This window comes from Myotis daubentonii, chromosome 4 (genome assembly GCF_963259705.1).
Source record: "Myotis daubentonii chromosome 4, mMyoDau2.1, whole genome shotgun sequence".
Lineage (NCBI taxonomy): Eukaryota > Metazoa > Chordata > Mammalia > Chiroptera > Vespertilionidae > Myotis > Myotis daubentonii.
The window spans coordinates 34,215,037-34,235,411 of record NC_081843.1 but is presented as its reverse complement, the minus strand read 5'-3'; the positions used below and the strand labels follow the sequence as shown (position 1 = coordinate 34,235,411).

The following is a 20,375-nucleotide window of genomic DNA, read 5'->3' as shown; positions in this document are numbered from 1 at the left end:
TGCCCTGACCTGGGCCAGATCTCTAGCCTGCAACTGAGGTACATGTCCTTGACTGGAATTGAACCCAAGACCTTTCAGTCCAAGGGCCGACACTCTATCCACTGAGCCAAACCCTTCTTCTTGGGCTGTTAGATCAGAACTTCTTAGGGGTGAGGCCAGAAACCTGAATTTTATGCAAACTCTGGGAGGTACTGATGTGGTAATCACTGGTATATGGGATGGGCACTGACCTTTGTAAACCCAGACAACCTTCTCTGAGTCATCTGTACTAGGTCCTGCCTGTCAGGGTTGCTTCAAGGAAGGATCCCATGAAATAGCAAACACACCCAAGATAGAGCTAGCACAATGCTTCACATATAAAACCACTGGGAGGAATTAGTCCAAAGCACAGTGATGTTCAGGACTACACTCTTTGTAATAGTGAACATCTAAACCACCTAGTTATCCAACAGTGGAATACATTTTCTAGTACATTCACCCTAGGGTTATCCAGCTATTAGAGGTGATAGAGGAAAATATATCCACACTTTCACCTGTGGTGGCTAATCTCCAAGTTGGCTCTCATAGAGTCAGGCCTCCTGGTACTCAGATCTTATGTGGTCAGTGCACTCCCACCAGGCACCTGGGCTTGCCTTGTAACTTGCTTTCACCATGATGTGGCAGAAGTGATGCTGTGCCATTTTTGATCTTAAGCCCAAAGTCTGACTACCCTTGCACTTCTGGGAATCCAGAGCCATAAAGAAATCTGCCCACCCTAAATAGAGGCCTCATGAAGAGTGAGGCCCGAGATCTCATGGAGAAGTCCCAGCACCCCCCCCCCCCACACACACCCCCCAAACACCAGCTATGTGCCTGAGCAATCGTCTTGAGTGTGCCAGGACCTCAAAACTGGAGGAGCAGAGCCTCCCAGCAAAACCGGGTCAACCAGCAGTATCCTGAGACATAATGAAATGGCTTCAAAGCAACTAAATTAGGTGTGTGTGCTACATGGTAACAGATAACCAGACAAGCTGCAAAATGGCACATGAAGCATTATCTCAACTTACGAAATATGCAAAATTAAGAGGACAAATACTATTTATTAGCAGTGATTTTTTTCTGCTTTATTTTTTGCCCAAGTTTTAGGTTTTAAACGATGAACATGTATAACTTGTTTAAGAAAACAATGATGTCATACTTGACTGTAAAATCCATTTGTTTCAGTTCCACTGGGTGTACCTAGCTCCACCCCGACCTGCCCTTTCACCTTCAGTGGAAGGCCATCACCACTTGTCAGAAAGTTCTCCATTTCCACTGCAGAGACCATGGATCTATGGAGCAGATGCACCCAACACTAAGGGGAATCAGGTCTCCCTTTAATTCCCTTCGTTTGTTCTAAGCCCAGCTAGTACAATAAAGTCTCTCTCAGGTCACTGAGGAAGAGAGACACAAAGCTGCCTTTCCATCAGGATAGACAGCACTGTGTCCTCAGCCCTGCCACCCAGCTGGCATTTTGGTCGTTTTTGCCCCCATCCTAACTTTTCTCACAATACTGGCTATGGGAGGTTAGTCACTTGAATATTACGTTCCAACAGAAGAGGACAAAATTCAGAGTGGAACAGAGGTCAGCCACGGCAGCCCCACTGTAGAAGAGGGTACTGTTCTTTTAGCCAGAACATACCACACAGAAAGAACCAGGGGCAGAAAACTGGCCTGGCATCAGGCACTGAGCTACTACGCCATGCGGGTGAGAGGACACTGAGCAATCAGGCCTGAGCTGACCCTTCTTAGTTTACACTGTGGAATGCAATGGTGAAAGAGCAGAGCTGGGAGGAGCCGTTACTGATATTTTGGACGTTCTTGAAGCTGCTGCTGAAACCATCTTGCTTCAGTCTAATATTTAAATAACATGTAGTTTTTATTTGTGATGAAAGAGATGCCAGATACTCTGAAGTCAGCTCTAATGGGGAAGAAAGCACAACTTTTATGGAAGAGACCTTGAAAAAGAATATCAAAGCCTGCTTTTATTAATGCACCAGTAGTAAACTGACCCATGATCTGGAAGGGATGGTAATGTTAATAGATATCCATCATCAAAACTGAAACAGAAAGATACCTGAAATGGCTTTTACAGTGACATGATGCCTTAATAAGTTAAGGAAATGGATTGCTCACTAACTGCTTTCTCATTTCATGTTCTTTACAAAGTCTTCTCCTTTCTTGATTGAGGCTTTCAGCTCAGGAATGGCCTCAGCTATCATCTTCTCTTCGAAAGAGGAGATTTTGCCAATGCCTAGATTCTTCTCAATGCCCTTTTTCTGAAAGAGAGAGGAGACAGAACCGTTTTACAACAAAGTTAGTTTCCATGAATGAGTTTGTTATAGAAAACCCAACTTTAACTTCACCATCTCTGCCTAGACGATCCACAGCCGCTGCAAATACCCAGAGCTCAGGCTTCAGCCAGACAGTCCTAGGCTGGGATCTGGGCTGTGACACTATCATGTACCCTGGACGATGGTTTCCACACCAAGACTGCTTCCTTACCTATAAAATGAGCAAACTATCTACCTCAAGGGAGGCTGTGCATACATGTGGAAGACTTGGCACAGCAAGTACTCCACAAGTAGTAGCACTTCAAGTTATTCTCCCTGACATAAAGCATACGTTTGGGTTCTAGTTTCTTTCCCAAGTTGGGAAGGACTAAACAAACATTGTTATATCCACCTGAATTGAATGTAATTAGGTAGGTGAGCGTCTGACATTATGAAAACAGCACTGTCTCTGCTGCTGTCCATCTCCGTGGAAAGCCCTTCCTGACCCAGACAATCAGCCTGTGTGCTCCTTTCCTAAAGGTCTTACCACATCCTGCTCCTGCCTGTGCTGAACTGGTTTCTAAATTAATCTATTTAGTGTCCGTCTGTCCATCACAGAGATCCCCTGAGGCCTGAGGCCATGTCTTATTGACCTTTGAACATCGGGTGTCTGTGGGAAGGGCCTCTTTGTGGCCCAGAAAGTACCTAATCTGTTTCTTTCCGGGAATGAGATGAAGGCCAGCACACATTTACCTGATTTCAGCAGTTCCACACTTAAGAAATGGAAACCTTGGCTTAATGGCGTGTGTGAATGAGATCTAGGGGCAGTGGCTCACTGAAGACTCAAGAGTCAACCAAGCAAAAAATCAGCCTGTCTGAAGCCAGCAATGTGACCAGATGGGCTCCGTCCTAGACACCAGTTTCAAGGGAACAATCAGCAGCACATTCCAAGGAAAACCAGTGGGATGAGGAGCAAGGAACCAGGAATGCCTGAACTGGGAAGTGTAACAGCTGTGCATCATCTCCAGACTTCTCTCGAGGAAGAACTAGGCTTGGCAGGCCCTGAGGTCAGAACAAGAACTAACAAGTATAAGTTACAGGGAAATGGCTACAGGCTGGGGTGGAGAAGTCTCTTCTTTCAGAGCAGCCTGTGGGAGCATCTCTTTCAGAGAGGGTCTCATCAGGAAACACACTCAGGCAGCCACTGATGACCAGCTGTCAGGCCCACAGGCAATCAAATTTCTGTGCCAGGATGCACCACGCCCATAGTTTCTCCTTGCTCTTAATTCTATGATGTTCTTCAACCCTCAAAAACCTAAGCACAGGCCATGCAGTGAGATGTAGTGACTGCAAAAAAACCTCTGAATTATGAAGCAGCCAGATAGGACAGAGCTAAGTCTTAACTAGCGCGAACTCGCTGTCCAGTCAAGAGACCCAGCCTCTGGGATACATACCCCCAGCAGCAATGGTGTGGAGAAATAGGAACAGTCCGTTTCTTGGGACTTAACAAAGGAACATTCGACAACTCCTTCCTTTCCGTTGATTGCATCCAAAAGGGAAAAGACAAACCGTGCTCCAGCATATGCCATGGACAAGGTGGCAGAGCCTAGGGGGACACAGAAAGGTTAGCCAAGCTAGCACAGAAGACTGTGAAATCCTGGTAAGCCTGCCCTGCCAGCTAAATAAAGCACCTGTAAAATCTCTAGCTTTAGTCGTCAAGAATTTAGGTCAGCAGTCCTCAATTCACAAACTCATGAATGGCATGAATGAGCTTTGCCAACCTCAAACACCACTCCACTCCACCGAGCGGGCCAAGCTACCCTCTGATATAGGGTTTTCTATCAAGTGAACATATAGGAGACTTAGAAAAGGTTTGCTCCTTCAGTCTTCAACTGTGAACTCTTAACAGTGACTCTGGCATCAGCACCCCACCCATGAACTGCCTCGGAGACCCTACCTGCTCCAGCTTTAGCCTTGACCACCTCCGTGCCAGCCTCCTGGATCCGTCCAGTGAGCGTTGTCAGCTGGTCCTGGGGGAATTCCACCTTGGGAGTGCACTGCAAGCAAAAGTCATAGGGATCCTGTGAGAAGGTTCAGATCCCACTCTCCTCACCCTATTCACAGAGGGTTCCTTGCATCATCAATACATGGGAAACCAAGAGCTTTTCTTTAAAGAAAAAGTCAACTTTGTTGGGAGGTGTAGTGAATTCCCCAATCATCTTAAAAGAACTTTTTATATTTGTACTAATTTTAGACCCAGAGAAAAATTGTAAAAACAGTACGAAGACTCCCCTCACTTGTTTTCCTCATGCTAAGCACAGTGCAAACAGGAAGAACAGGAGATGAGTACATCCAAGCTCCAGACCTTATTAAAATTTTACCACTCTTCCCCCTACTGTCCCTTTTCTGTTCCAGGACCTACTTAGGACCTTACCGGCAACCGACTAGGCTATTTCACCGTAGCAATTCTCTAACAGTTCCCGTCTTCCCTGCTCTCTCGTGACCTTGTCAAGAGTATTGTCACTCATTTTGTAGAATGTCCATCAGTTTGGGTCTGTCAGGTGCTTCCTCGGGATTTTGTGTAAGGTTATGCATTTTTGGCAAGATTAGCACAAATATTTTGTGTCCGTCTCAGTGCACTGTACTCGGGTTTATGAGGTTGATTTGATATTATCATTCTTAGTGGTGTTACCTGGTCTCTAGTCTAGTTTTCACACAAAGCAGCTTTGCCTGCTCTGACCTCAGCAGAAATTCATGAATGTTCCTCTCAGCAGTTTTCACTGTATGCTGGAGTGGCTGCTTTGAGCGCCTTCTGACTACTCTCCCCCCCATACAGCTGTGGGCCCCGGAAGCACTGAAAGCTGCCCACGGCCCCACACCAGTCAAGAGACCCCCAGACAACTGGGTGGGCTGCATCCAGAGCACCCTTTCAAAACACAACAGACCTTTGTAATTTCTGTCAGCCTGTCCTGAGTGCCTCAAAGTGGATCTTAAGGCTTCTTGGCAAGGTCATAAACATACCTGAGAGATCAGGGGGATGATGGTCTTCCCAGCGTGGCCACCAATGACAGGAACATTGACTCGAGCTGGATCCAAACCCTGGTCAACAAAATGTGAAACATGATTAACTTTGAACAAGCTCTTTTGAATATAAAATATGTCACATCTATTCAAAACACCAATATTGGAAAAATCCACAGAACTGAGAACAAAACAAAAAAATTAGAAGAGACTGACTCCAGCCTTGCCCAAATCTACCGTGGCCCCACCCCACAGTCTGACATCAGTCTGAACACAGGCAGTGAGGAGTAACTTGTTATCTTGTGAGGTCACGAGGTTTTCCCTTTATGAGTTGAAAATTGCCTCCTTGTAGGCACCTCCTGCCTTGGTCCCTATCAATCTATCTTCTCAGAATCAAAGGATGACAGTCCTCTTTCTCACAGCTACTGTTATTCCAATGCACAAGCCCAGACTCATGTGCCCACACTTTTTCAAAGAACAAGTCAAAGTAAACTTCAAAACAGTTCCAGGAAACTAGGGGTGAGAAGTCTGTTAACTCACACAGTGATTGGGACAGAAAGAACAAAACTGGGAAGGCTCAGAACACCCTGGCTCATTAGTGAGCTAGCGGAGAGAGGCTGGTTTGTTTGTTAAACTGAGGTACAATGCCCCTGAGAATCCGTGAGCCAGGTATTCTTACGACGGTCAAAAAAAGAATCTGGTGGAAGTTATGGGTCAGAGGTGAACCTTTTCCAAATGCTGCAGCTGCTGAAGAGAGCAGCCCTAAGTTAGGAACCACCAAGCCTCGGGTGGGTGGGGAAGGGAGGGGGACGAGGTAGACAGGAACAGCAGGATCAACTGAAAAGCAGGGAGCTCAGAAGCCAAGGTGCTGTGCCAGACACCAGGGTTGCAGGCATGGAAAAAGCCCCCGCTTTTGAGAAACCTGATGTCTAATGAGACGATACAAAGGGCCGTTCCAGCACAACACTATGGAAGCCAGAGGAGCACTTCATCAGCATGGGAAGGCTTCCTGGGACTGACCTCATTGCTCTGGGAAGGAACACGAGGACTTCCCCCAAGGGAAGCATATTCTAGGTAAAAGGAGCAAAGGCCAGGGGGTATGAAATAGGCATATAACAGCAGCAGAGTATGACATGTAAACTCGACAATTTCTACGAGCCTAGTAGAAAGGGAATGCGGAAGTAAAAGGGGTCCAGATGGCTGAGAGGGCTGAGGGAGGAACCAGGCACTGGGAGCTTAAGGGGTCAGTTTTGACTCAGGCAATTTTTCAGAGTGTCAGACTGAGGTAAAGGGCAGTTAGTTCACTTAACTGACACTTGTCAAGCACCAGATTCTCTGGGAGGGGCCAGGGTCCTCCATCCCCCACCTCTAACAGTAAAGCTTCTAGGCCGAGAAGCACTACCTAATAGGACTTTCTATAAAAATACAGCAATCATATGTGGCCATCCAGCACCTGAAATTTGACGAGGTGATGGAGGACATGCACTTCTAATTTTATTTATCTAATTTAACAGCCGCATGTAGCTACTGCACAAGTAGGAGCCCAGGGGAAACGGTGTGCTCTGACAGCTGGCAGCACCACCGGAACCCTAAGAGAATGAGCACTACTGCTTCCAGGAAACTGGGGTACAAGCTTCAGGAAGCTGGAACCCCGGCTCTCCAGCCTGTGCACTCTCAGCTTCAATGTGATCTTCTCCACAAAGCCTCAAAGTGTTTCTCCATTCAACAGAGCTCCCAAGGCCTGGGGCTATGTTTTATGGACCTTGATGACCCCCACACCTAGAACCAAGCCTGAAGAACATGGTGAAGTATGAATTAAAGTGGGTCATCATCAACACTCCAGAGACAGACCTGTCTGGTGCACAGGGGAGTAACATAAAGGCCAACAGTCCTGTGTGTGCACTTCTCACTAAGCTGTGTGCATGACAATGATCCCTACTTTAGAGAGGCTCCTCTCACCTGAAAAGTCAGGAAAAAAATGGTCTGAAGTTCAAAAAAATTTTTTGGGACCAAAATAAATGGTTTTGCTGGATCCACAACCAAAGATTATACAGCGAGTTGTGAAAGGCATGGAAAACCCCAGACCTAGCACTGATGCCAAACCCACCCCAGGGCGAGTCCACAGCTCAGTCCAGCAGCCCAGGAAGAAGCAGACAGCTGGCAAGATCAGAACTCTCCGAGAAAAGCTACCACAGGTAACCCAAGAAGGGGAGTCAGAACTACAGCCTAGGGACAGCAATTCTGCTATCTTTTCCAATAATTTATTCATTTATTAACAGGTAAATCCTGTTAATACTAGTTTTCAGAGGCAATAAGCTTGGAGAGCACAATTCAGTCCAGCCAATGAGAAACCCGGGGAAAGCCTGAACCTCTAAAGCAGGAGTGGGCAAAGTTTTTGACTCGAGGGCCACAATGGGTTCTTAAACTGGACCGGAGGGCCGGAACAAAAGCATGGATGGAGTGTTTATGTGAACTAATATAAATTCAAAGTAAACATCATTACATAAAAGGGTATGGTCTTTTTTTTTTTAGTTTTATTCATTTCAAATGGGCCGGATCCAGCCCGCGGGCCGTAGTTTGCCCACGGCTGCTCTAAAGCATCAAGAGAAGAGTAAGCTAAGTCAAGACTAAAGCTATTGGTTTAAACTTGCAGGGGCCTGCTGATGCCCCAAGAAAACGTGAGAGCTACTTCCCACCACAGGGCAAGCTATTAAAAACATTTAAGCCCGGGCAAGGTGGCTCAGTGGTTGAGCCTCCACCCATGAACCAAGAGGTCACTGGTTTGATTACCGGTTAGGGCACATGTCGAGGTTGCAGGCTTGATCCCCAGTAGGGGGCGTGCAGGAGGTAACCCATTGGTGTTTCTCATTGATGTTTCTATCTCTCTATCCCTCTCCTCTCTTCTCTAAAATCAATAAAAACGTATTTTAAAAAATAAAAATACTTAAAACTCCCAAATTACAAGTGACCTGTAAATGCCCTGATGTCTTCTATGCCCATAAAAGAACCAAGGATGGCCCAGAGAAGTTCAGAAACGGAAGCTTGAAAGATACCCGATGTGGCTCTTACCTTCAGTTCTGCAACAAAAGCATTGGCTCTGACAACGTCCAGGGTTGTCACCCCAAATATCTTATTGGGGTTGTATACTCCATGCTTCTTAAAAACTTCAGATGTGATTGGGATGGTGGAGTTAACCTAATAAATCCAAGAGACAGGCATAATTTGCCAGGCATTCTGAGAACACAGTCATATATCGAAGGAGATGGGTTACAGGGGTGGACTTCCTCTTCTGCCAGAGTGCCTCCTTCCCTCCCCACATGAACAAAGAAACTGCACTGCAGCAGGCACTCTTCCTCTTGGTGGCCCCTGAGCCCATAATTCAAATATGCAGCACACCCTGGAACTATCAGCTTTAAAATGTGATGATGGCTACACAGGGCATCTTCGGCTCCAGCTAGAACTTACACCTGAATGGCCATTCCTAACAAAAGAGCATAGCACAGGGCTAAAAGCTCAGATGGCACAGGGTCAAGTCCCAGCTCTGTCACTCCATGTGGTTACCCGGGGAAAGCTACTTTAACTCCCTAAGACTTGGGTTCTTTATCTGTAAATGGGGATAAAACCACTTCATAAGGCTGTTGAGAAGATTAAATGACTATGTACATGGCAAGTGCCTAACACTTGATTCACAGAAACAATATCATTAACACAAAACAGCAAGATATACATTAGGCACTTGTCAGCTCCCTGATAAAAGAAGCAACTGCTTTCTACTTTTGACCAAATGGCCCTGAGGAAGGGTGAGCAGGCTGGGAAAGACAGGAACCTCTTCTCAGAGGCCACTGCATAAGCTCTGGGTGTTTATCAATGGTCACGTTCCTCAGTCAACATCACTATCATGGCACTGTCATACTCAGAGGCCAGAATCCAGTCAATCAGGAGGGAGGAATGAATGAAGAGGGCTGCTGCTAAATACAACCCAAGGGCCTGCTAGGATAGTCGTGGGAACCTTCTCAGAGAGGACACAGCACTCAGAGTTTCTGAACTGAAGATTAAGCAGGCAGGACCTGATGTGACTGCATATGAGATACATGTGTAAGTTTGAGAAGAAAGGGAATGTTGAGGGACCAGGAATTGCAAACCCTGGGTAGAACATAGTAAAAGGAGTTCAACAGGCTCCCACAATCATGGCTGGAAGAAGCCCAAGAATGGACTTATTTTCCAGGTTGAGAAACTAAGATTATTCAGATAAGGGAAGTGATTTGCCCAAAGGCATACAGTTGATGAAAAAAACCAGGTTAAAACTCACTTAGTCTATGCCTGAAGGAATCCTTAGGAAATAAATATAAGGACCTCTTTTTAATTCCCCCAACTCACCATTTCAGTATGTTAGCCTGATTATTCTCCCTATAAGACATTAGCACACTTTTGCTGTGAGCTTTCATATGTATCAGCAACCTACCTGACAGCAGCACTCACCGGATTTGCAATGACACAGATCATGGCCTCAGGGCAATTCTGGGCACAGGCAGCAGTCAGGTTGGCCACAATTGTGGCATTGGTGTTGAACAGGTCATCCCGAGTCATGCCTGAGAATGATCCAATTCAAGATGTTCACAAAGCACAGGACTAATTTCTAAATATGTGCCAAGAGCTGTTTGTTAGCTGGTATAGGAAATTCAAACAAGAGTGACACAGGGTCCCCATTTTATTTATTTAAATATATTTTTATTGATTTTACACAGGAAGGGAGAGGGAGAGATGGAAACATCAGTGATGAGAGAGAATCATTGATCGGCTGCCTCCTGCATGCCCCACACTGGGGATTGAGCCAACAACCTTGGCATGTACCCTTGAGAGGAATCGAACCTGAGACCCTTTAGTCCGCAGGCTGACGCTCTATCCACTGAGCCAAACCAGCTAGGGCAGGGTCCCCGTTTTAAGTTAAACTACCTTGTAGGAAAAACAGTCCAGTGTGACAAGTGCTAAAACAGAGGTCTGTGAGGGTGGAGAGTGGGGATGGGAGTCAGGAAGGGTGATATCTGAGGAGGAGAGGGGTCATGAAGAATTCCCAAGGTGGAGACAGGAGAAGAAAGGGTATTCCAGGCTGGGGAGGAGGGATGAGCAGGAAACACATGAGGCCTTGATTTTTATCCCACAGGCATGGAGAGCTCTGACATTTTTTCTGCAGCACAGAGATCTGACTAGATCCATTTTTTATGGAAAACCACTTTCTCAACGGACTTGTAGGGCAGTTTTTCAAATACACACCTGGTTTTCTTGGGACTCCAGCTGGAATAACCACCAAATCACAACCTTTCAGGCAGTCTGGTAGTTGCTCAGGTCCGAGGTAGCCTAGAAAAAAAACGCCCAAGAAAGCAATCTTATAGTTTGCAACCAAGAGAGGCTAGCACATCTATGGGGACAGAACCCAGAGAACTGCCCTACCTGTGTCCAATGCTGACCACAGGCCACAAGAAAGCCTGGCAAGCCCACCTGGGATGTGATTCCTTTCCTTGAGGACTGCCACTCTGTGAGTCTGACATTTCTGGCTGGCAGGAATGCCCCCCTTTCACTCTACTTTTCTAGAGCCTCCATTTGTCCAGGTCTAAATTCAGAACGGATTACCCCTCCAGGTTTGCATAACATCAAACCAAGCCAGCTGCTAATCTTTACTCCCTAGCATATGTAAGTCCTTCTCAGCTCCCAGTTAGAAGAGTTGCTTACTCTACATCATGATCATCCTAACAAAAGTGCCATCTTAGGGTCAGACCAGAAGGCACACTGAAGGCCACGAAAAAAAAAACACCAAAACCCTGTGCTGATAAAAAAGAACTCTAAGTATTAGTACCAATTTGTTTATTCCTAGTATCTGAGGAAAATAAGGTCTACATTCAAGGATTTCAGGGAAATTTGCTCCAAGACCAAATCTGCTTTGATTTTAATAGACTTTCCCCTTATTTGCAAAAGTTTTCAGAAACTCAAATCTACAATACAAAAGAAAATGAGCAAACAAATTCAGAGGGACTATGGAAGGCTCATAAACATATGACTTGACAGTCAGCCTCCTGTGTTGTTTGCACCTTTCTGGACAGTAATATGGTACTTTACAGTAACAGCTTTAATGTAGTCACACTTACTGTAAGTGCCCTAAGGACTCTAAGAAACAAGATATAAAGATGAAGATATTTATCACAGCATATATATTTATATTTAGAGGAAAACAGGAAAGAGCCAATGGCCAACAGTATGGGAATAATAATAAGTGATAAATTATAGTAAAGCTTTAAAATGATGTCACCAAGAACTTGGTACATGGGAAATGTTGCTAAGATGTGAGGGTAAAATAAGCAGGACATAAATTTTTATAGACTCAAGTCCAAAAAAATGTGATCATTTGTAAAAGTTAATGCTAAACTGAACATGAACATCCCAAGTCTCTGAACATCTAGTTTCATCTAAGGCTCTTACTGTAAACTTGGATCCTAGCCTCTTAGGGAGAAGCGATGTAATTCTCCAGGCCCAGCGTGCCCAGTACCTTTCACAGACGCTCTGGTCTCAATGTGGCTCAGATCTGCGGCCACTCCGGGTGTATGAGCAATATCATAGAGGGTCAGGCGGCTCACCAAAGGGCTATTCTTCAGGAGAAGCGAAAGGGGCTGCCCAATTCCTCCGGAAGCCCCGAGCACAGCTACTTTAGCATTGTTCTAAAAAGAGCACAGAGAAAGAACTAAGATAGAATCAGCATTAAATGGATTCACATTAAAAGGATACCTCCTGCAAAGTACTGCACTGGCCTCTTATTGCACAGATGCCAAAGGAAGATACAACTGTATTTCTACCATCCACAGATCCAGTTTCCTTGCGAAGGTTAGAGGTGTGCCTCAGGAACATGGGGAAGAACTCAGGTTTGTAGAGATTTGTGACAGGGTATACTTATAGCAGCCTCTGAAAGATGAATAAGCTTTACTCATTCAGGCAGCTGAACTGGTAACAGCAGCCTTACTTTCAATCTGCAATTTTAAAAACTATAAACAAACCTTTATTGGGCACCTACCCACAGGCTAGCCATCACACATGGGACTGCAGGAATGAAGACTCCTGCTGGCTCTGGAGGGGACAAGCAAGCAGATGTGTGAGGAGCTGAGGGAAAAGAGCTATGCATACGGTGTGCAGAAGAGACAGGGTGGCAATCAACTGCCTGGGGAAGAGGGATCAGGTTAAGATTCCAGCATAATCTTGGCTGGAGCCTAAGGCAGGATAAGGAGGGATGTATATGTTTAAAAAGCTCCTTCTCTCCCAGGTAAGTTATATCTGCATGCAGCCCCAGACTCCTTACCCCACATCAACTCCCAAACTCTGGTGTTTATCAGAATCACCTGCTGAGGTCACAAAACAAACAAAAACAACAGGCTCCTTCAAATAGCCTCTATCAAGTTCCCCAAGTGATTGTGACACCAAAGTTTGAGAATCACTACTGCTCCACATCAAGCAGCAGTTGGCTTGGGCATGTCAGCTGGAAACTTTAAAAGTGATAGCTTAGTTGGGGGGTGGGGAGGTGGGGGGGGGGTGGAGGTCGGTCCAAAGAAACTGCCTCATTAACATCTGAAACGACAAACCTAGAAGCATCTGTATCACTGTATTGGTCAGCTTACTGGAACTAAAGTCATAAAACCTGACTTTAAACAGCCACTCATAGCTAAGTAGATCTAACTGGTCATCATCTAATTGCATTCATTTTTTAAAGAACAGCTTCATTGAGATGTTATTTTCCATACCATACAATTCACTCATTTAAAATGTACAATCCAATGGTTTTTAGTATATTCAGAGTTGTACAATCATTACCCTATAAAGCAACTTATTTCCCTGGCAACCACTAACCTTCTTTCGTTTCTATGGACCTGCCTTTGCCTATTCTGGATATTTCACATATGAATGGTATCGCACAACACATGGCTTTTTGTGTTGGCTTCTTTTACCGATCATAATGTTTTAAAGTTAATCCATGTTGTTATCAGTACCCCATTTCTTTTAGCCATTCATCAGTTGGTGGACAACTAGGTTATTCCTACCTTTTGGCTATCATGAATAGTGCTGCTATGAAGATGCATGTATAAGTTTTTGCGCAGACATGTTTTTTTAATTTTATTGATTTTTAGAGGAAGGGAGAGGGTTAGGGAAAGAAAAATACCATTGATCGGCTGCCTCTTGCACACCCCTACTGGGGATTGAACCGGCAACCCAGGCATGGTGACCTCTTGGTTCATGGGTCGATATTCAACCATTGAGCCACACTGGCAGGGCTGTTTTTAATCTCTTGGTTATATACCAAGGAGCGGAACTGATGGGTCATGTGGCTACTTCATGTTTAACCTTTTGAGAAACTGCTAGACAGTTTTCCAAAGTGGCTGATATTCATCCATTAAAGCTCACTACAATTCAACAGGCATCTACATCTATCTGCTACGTGCCAGACTGACTTGCCTGCAAAGACTCGCAAACTTAATAAACACCACCTAGTGTAACAAGTGACACTGAGGCAGATTCTCAGAAGAGCAGCAGCACAAATAGTGGGTGGAATAAACTGTTAGAGGGGGTTTTGAAGGATGGTAGTTTACCAGGTAGATAATGGGGGGAGGAGACAAGTAGTCCCAGCAGTTCTTTACGACTCTAGCACTGTTGGATACATATGGAAAAAGGAAGACAGGAGGGCCAAGCACAGAATTATCTGGTCCTGGCAGGCAATGGGGAACCACTGAAGGGCCTCAAAAGCTGGGAAGAACATGACCAGATCTGGGTTTTAGAAAGATATGAGACAGAGTGGAAGATGGACTGGAAATATACAACAGAAGCAAGGAGACTACTGTAATAGTTTAAACATGATTGAAGAGTGGGATAAAGGGAGCAGCAAGGATGGGTAGATTATGAGGGATTTGAGGAATAGTAGCTATAGATTAAGTCACCCCCTTCCCATCTTCACCCAAATGGTGAGAAGAGGAAGGAACCTGGGGCGACAACTTTCTGGCTCAAGCAGACAGCATTGCCTTTAACCAATAGAGGGAACTGAGGAGAGTTTAGGGGTTTTTGAAGAAAGAATAATGAATGGTTTGGCACACTGAATTTGGGCCACTTGAAACATCCATGCACAGTAGGTCCCTGGACAAAAGACTTGGTCTGGAGATCACAGTGTCTGCACTGGAATTAATGGAAGCCAGGAACATGGACAAGGCACAAAAGGGAATAGAGTGAGAAGAGCACTAGGGACAGAACACTAGCATTTAAGGCAGCGGTTCTCAACCTGTGGGTAGCGACCCCTTTGGGGGTCGAATGACCCTTTCACAGGGGTTGCCTAAGACCATCCGAAAACACATATATAATTACATATTGTTTCTGTGATTAATCACTATGCTTTAATTATGTTCAATTTGTAACAATGAAAATACATCCTGCATATCAGATATTTACATTACGATTCATCACAGTAGCAAAATTACAGTTATGAAGTAGCAACGAAAATAATTTTATGGTTGGGAGTCACCACAACATGAGGAACTGTATTAAAGGGTCGGCATTAGGAAGGTTGAGAACCACTGCTCTAGACCAATGTAACATTTGGCTCAAACTCATCTTTCTGACACACTGCCTTTCCAGCATCTCTACTTGTATGTGTAACAGGCATTTTAAACTCAACATATCCTCCACCTGCCCCAAGCAGCTCTCTTCCAGCAGTTTTTTCCCATCTCAGCAAACCCCAAAGCCTCAGAGTCCTCCATGCTCCTCTTCCTCTCAGCACCCCTCACCAAATCATGTCAATAAATCCCACTGTCTCACCTTTGGATCAGTTCCCTTCTCCCACTCCTCAGCATCAAGCTTCATCACCTCTACAGTCTTAAACTGACTCACTTTTGGCTTATCTCAAGTGCTACTTCTCATTCATCTTGATACCCCCTGCAACACCCAGCCCAATTCTTGACAATCACGGATACCCAAAGATGCTTATTTTTCACATAAATTAAATGCACAGAAAAGTGATCTGAAGCACAGAAACTAAATAAGAAATCTGGAATCTCCTTTAATAATCACCTCCCTTTTGGGTGTGGCAAGGTAGGCTTCTCCTGGGTTTTGATTTTGGTTGTTTTTAGAATCACTTGGGACACTTGGTAATAATAGAGGCCCAGATCCTACCCTCTTTGAATAAATCTTGGCCTCTGTTCTTTATTAGCTTTTTGGTGGTGATTCTGCCACACGCCAGAGTTTGAGAACCACTGTCCTAGAAAATATAGCTAAAAATAGCCTAGGCTTTAGTAGTCCCAGGCCAAGCAACGCACTGTTACAACACCGGGGGCAGGCCCAGTCCACTACAGCATCAGGATCCTTCATAAAAGTCTGCAAGAGGAAGTAGTGTTCAGCTTCTTGAAGGCTTGATTATCCCAAAACCACTGGCGATCAGGAGAGCTGCATTTGATTACTCGTAAATGACTGTGTTAACTTTGGACCAGTTCTCTTCCCTCGGTACCACGCCTATCTGTACTATGGAGTTAATAATTACATACTATTTGTACGGATGCTGCAAGAAGAACAAGGTTATGCACTCAACGTTGCATAAAAACAAAAATTACTTCCGACCCTAGATCCCTGGCTTCTCATCCTTGAAGGATTGCAGTCTAAGAGCAAGCAAGGCCTCTGGAGGACCCGGGGGGGGGGGGGGCCGAACTTGGGGATTCGAAGAGGTGGCACTGGTCTGGAGTTGGGCATCTCTCCCGCACTTCCCGCCGGGTATCAGGACCAGCCTAGGGTGCCCAACCGCCCACCAGTACCCGGCGGCCCTGCGGTGCAGGTCGGCCCCCGGGTCAGGGCGGCTCGCGAGCTATGGACGCACATGGCCCAGGGCCGGGGGCGGGGGGGGGGCTTCCGCCGGCAGCCGGCCCCTCGTCGGGCCTACCTGGGCCGAGGTGCTGAAGCTGCGGCGGAGAGCGGCGCCGGCAGGCCGAGCGAGGGCGGACAGCATGGCTGGGGCGGGCAGGGCGCGGACCAGCAAGCGACAGAGCCAGCGGCGGGCTAGTGACTCCAACGACCTCCACAGGATGCAGGGCCTCCTGGCTCCGTTCCGCGGGGCCTCGCGAGAGGAGCCCAGCTTCCGGCCCCGCCTCGTCTCCCAGATCTCGCGGGATCACGGCTGTCCCGCAGGAAGGCGGGGCGACGCTCCCGGCCCAGTGGGAGCGCAGCCTACGCCTGGTTCGAATCGAGTCCTGGGCGGCGGGTCGCGGGGAGCGCTGTCAGAGCCGGGGGAGACACGCGCCCTCCCGAGAGGTGCAGGAGGACGGGGTTTAGGCCGGAAGAGCCTGAGAGGAGCCATTTTCCAGGTGGGGCTCCAGACAGACTCTGGCAGGGAGACCGGCCAACAGTCCCGCAGCCGGCCTGGCGGACTGGGTGCCGTCCGAGCCCCCCTGACCGCAGCCGAACCCGCCACCCCTGCCCCTGGGAAGGAAAGGGGCGGGGAGGAGCGGTTGTGAGTCCCAGAGGTGGGGTGGCAGGATGGGGGCTCCTTGAATCTGTCCCTCTCCTGCACCTCTTTCTCACACTCACGTGCCGCCCACCCCTGTCCCTCTGGGGCACCGCAGCTGAGAATGAGCGACGGTGAGCCCCGACTTAGCTCTAGGCCCTGTTGGACGAGCTTTACAGGACAGCAGCCCCGGGTGACAGAGGAAGGAGCGGGTATCTAGGTAACTTCTGTTTTCACCCAGTCCCTGCCCGTCCGGTGTGGCCAGCAATGCTGGGAACACGACCGCCTTGTTTCTGCTCTGCGGACGAAGAAACTGGCTGCAGTCAAGGGGCTTTGTTCAGAGTTTACTCAGACAGAAAATAACGATGTGGTTCCTGCTCAAAGGGAGTTGATAATTTAAATTTATAAGTTAAATTTAAGCTTCATTTCCCCCCTCCCCCTGCTATTTCCTGGGCATACAAAGGAGCCTTGCCGTCAAAAAGTTCAGAGTCAAGTGGGGCAGGGAGATTTGCTGCAGTTTGTTGCCTTCAGAGAGGAATGCACAATCCCAGTGTGGGTTGGTGGGGACGGGCGGGGCGTGTGTGTGTGTGTGTGTGTGTGTGTGTGTGTGTGTGTGTGTGTATGTATCTATGACAGCCTGCTTGGAAGCGGCTAGTTAGGAAAGCAAAGATTAAAAGAAAATTCCCATTCGTGCTAAAGACAAGGTAGTGCATGGTGACTGGTTCACTATTTCCTCCCTCCCTTCCACTTGTTTATTGAGCTACTAAGATATGCCAGCCCAGTCTTGGAGCTGGGTGTTCCACTGTGAACAAGATCCATGCATTTTATGCCTTTAAGACACTCAGCATCGCCCTAACCGGTTTGGCACAGTGGATAGAGTGTCAGCCTGCGGACTGAAGGGTCCCAGGTTCGATTCCGGTCAAGGGCATGTACCTTGGTTGCGGGCATATCCCCAGTAGGGAGTGTGCAGGAGGCAGCTGAATTGATGTTTCTAACTCTATCCCTCTCCCTTCCTCTCTGTAAAAAAATCAATAAAATATATTTTAAAAAAATGAGACTCAGCATCTAGTGAGAAAGAGAAGTAAATGGCAAGCAGCATGATGTGGACAACTCTAGGAGAGTTATGAGGTACCATGGGAACACCGAGGCGGTGTATCTAACCCAGATTTGGGGGGGGGTGTGGGGCCCGTGTGAGAGAGGACCTCCGGAGGATGAAACATCTAAGCTGAGAGACGTACAGGAAGAGGAGGACTACTCAGTGGGCCGATTCAGCTCCAGAGGAGGGAGAGATCCTTGCCTGGGCATTGGAATTCTCAAAGGAGAGGGCACTAGGAGCTGGACCTTTTACAATGGAAAGTGTTTAAAGGAGGAAAGAGCCCACAGAAAACCCTGGAGGTAGGAAAGCCTAGGCCTATATTCAGGGGACAGTGAATGATAATTTCTGATGGAATGGGGATGAGAACAAGCAGTGTCCTCTATCTTGCCACTGTTCTCTGGTTAATTATTTACCTCTGTCTTACCACTAGAACTTTGAGCACCTTGGGTCAGGTATGTCTTTCATCTCTGTGTCTTTATTGTCCAGCATTAACCAGGCTGAGAGTGATGCTTTGAACTTGGGGAGAGTTGAATGGTTTTACATAAAGCTGGAAAAAGCAGGTTGGAAAAACCAGATTGTGTAGGACCTGTGAACATTAGCTGAGAAGTTTGTATTTTATTTCTTGGGAAGCAAGTGTTTATCAAAGGCTTTTCTGTTGCCACCACCAACTGTGAAGGTTAGACTGACCTGGGCATGCTAAGGGCTTCAAGGGGAAAAAGTGAGGGCAGGGAGATTGTGTAGGAGGCTATCTTATGAAATCAAGATCTGAGCGATGATGGTGTTCATAGAAATGGAGAACATGGGGCCAAAGAGGGAACAGTCTTAAGGGCTTAAGAAATGAATGGAAGGAATGTGGGAAATCAGCCGGAGAGAAGTATATCTGTATAGAAATGGAGTTCAGGGGTTGTGTGGAAGGAGAGCTGGCTGGAGAAAATAAAGAGCTTCATTTACGATGGGCTGAATTGGAAGGGATGGTGAGTTGTCCATGTAGAAATAACAGTAGACAGGTGGGGAGTTACTTCTAAAAAGAAATGTGGGATTGAAACTCAGGAGAGAGGCCAGGCCTGAAGACATCCCTCTTGAAGGGAAAGTTAAGGCCACGAGAGAGAAGCTAGAATCACAGATTCTCAGGCTCACTCCCACAGATGGGGCTCAATACCCTCCCCATCCCTGCCAAGTTAGCCCTGTCTTCATCTCCACAACAACTCGCTACCTCCCAAGTCCTTTACTGGGGCCATTCCAAACAACTTGACAACAAAGCTGTCTTTACAGTCAGCTCCTATCTGCTTCCCTTTAAATCCCAAGATTGTTCATAACAGTCTTAACAGCTGCTGTATCAAGCATTGACTGTGCCAGGTGCTATGCTCTGCTTCGCCCATGTAACTGTTTCACTGAACATACAGGGCTGTATTCAAGAAGCCGAATGCATCATAAAACAGATTTATGTCTTCATCCCCACTCTTTCTTGAAATATTTGGTTGCCCTTGGATTACTTCTAGTCACCAGGATAGACTCATTGCAATAGCCTAAATGTCTAGTTCACATTAATAGTAAAAATTCTGAATTTAATTCAAAATTAAAGCAACTCTCCTTCTCTAGCTTTCGTTAGGCTCCTCCCTTTCCAGAGGAGGGTGGTTGACTTCTGTATTTCTCCATCTTGCTTGCTCATCTCCCCTGTACCACCACACCATGCAGACTGAGGCTTCAGACCCATTGATATTGGTGTGTGTGTGTGGGGGGGGATGTAAGAGTAGAGATGGGGCGGGAAAGGTCCCTTTGTCATGTGGCATTAGTAGTCTGTGAGCTTGATGAGAGTTTATCTGATTCTTTCCTCCATGCAGTGCTTTCGTGGGTCTCTCTTAACTGCAGTTTCCTTGACCTAGGGGTTACACTTGTCTTGCTGCTTTCAGTTGCTCCTTTAGCCCCTGGTTTCTGAAATCCCTTGCAATTGGTCCCTTGGCCCTCCAGGTCACTCCTCCTAGGCAAAGTCCATTTAACATGGCTTCTAGTTGGCCCTCTCTCCTGCCTGGGCCACATCTGGTCTATAGGGAACACTAATGCATCTTTTGCCTCAACAAATTATGGGGGTGCAGACCATTTCAATGCAGCTGCCTCAGACTTTTCCAGGCAAGGGCCTGCCACCAGCTTCTGTGCCTGCCTAAGCTTCAGAGGGCACAGTCTAAGCTATTCTAGTTTCATGAATTGTGAATGTTTGAAACTTGTGTTTCAAATTGTGAGACATGAATTTTGAAAAAAGAAAGAAGGGTGCTGAAAGGAGGGAGCTAAGGGGAATGGGGAGGGGGAAGGATTAGGTCAAAGGATGCTTATCTCTCTGGGAGAAAGCTGGAAGGGCAGTCAGTTGGTTGGGGAAGGCCTTTCATACCAAGTGTCTTTAACCTTTCCAGGTAGAACTAGAAAACTATAGAGAAGTTGCTCAATAAGGACTCAAGGAAGGTGAAGA

General features: G+C 46.6%; 2 protein-coding genes across 5 annotated transcripts in view; one reads left to right on the top strand and one right to left on the bottom strand.

Moving 5' to 3' along the window:
- Positions 1-1,983: 1,983 nt before the first annotated feature.
- Positions 1,984-16,446, bottom strand: MDH2 (malate dehydrogenase 2). Of its 2 annotated transcripts, XM_059693506.1 has the most exons (9): positions 16,258-16,446; positions 11,851-12,019; positions 10,584-10,667; positions 9,792-9,901; positions 8,382-8,507; positions 5,313-5,390; positions 4,249-4,348; positions 3,746-3,897; positions 1,984-2,297 (listed from the first exon to the last, which is right to left on the bottom strand). In XM_059693506.1, exons 1-9 carry the CDS (start codon positions 16,321-16,323, stop codon positions 2,166-2,168), a joined length of 1,017 nt encoding a protein of 338 aa, XP_059549489.1. In that variant the 5' UTR covers positions 16,324-16,446; the 3' UTR covers positions 1,984-2,165. The 2 variants fall into 2 exon arrangements, with proteins under 2 accessions (XP_059549489.1, XP_059549490.1); XM_059693507.1 differs by lacking the exon at positions 11,851-12,019 and having other exon boundaries at positions 16,258-16,407.
- Positions 16,447-16,511: 65 nt separating this feature from the next.
- The window catches only part of STYXL1 (serine/threonine/tyrosine interacting like 1), a 55,445-nt gene continuing 51,581 nt past the window's right edge, over positions 16,512-20,375 (top strand). For all 3 annotated transcript variants that reach the window (XM_059693509.1, XM_059693510.1, XM_059693508.1), the window contains exon 1: positions 16,512-16,678. The gene's annotated coding sequence lies outside the window, so the exon portion shown is untranslated. The remainder of the gene's footprint in view (positions 16,679-20,375) is intronic.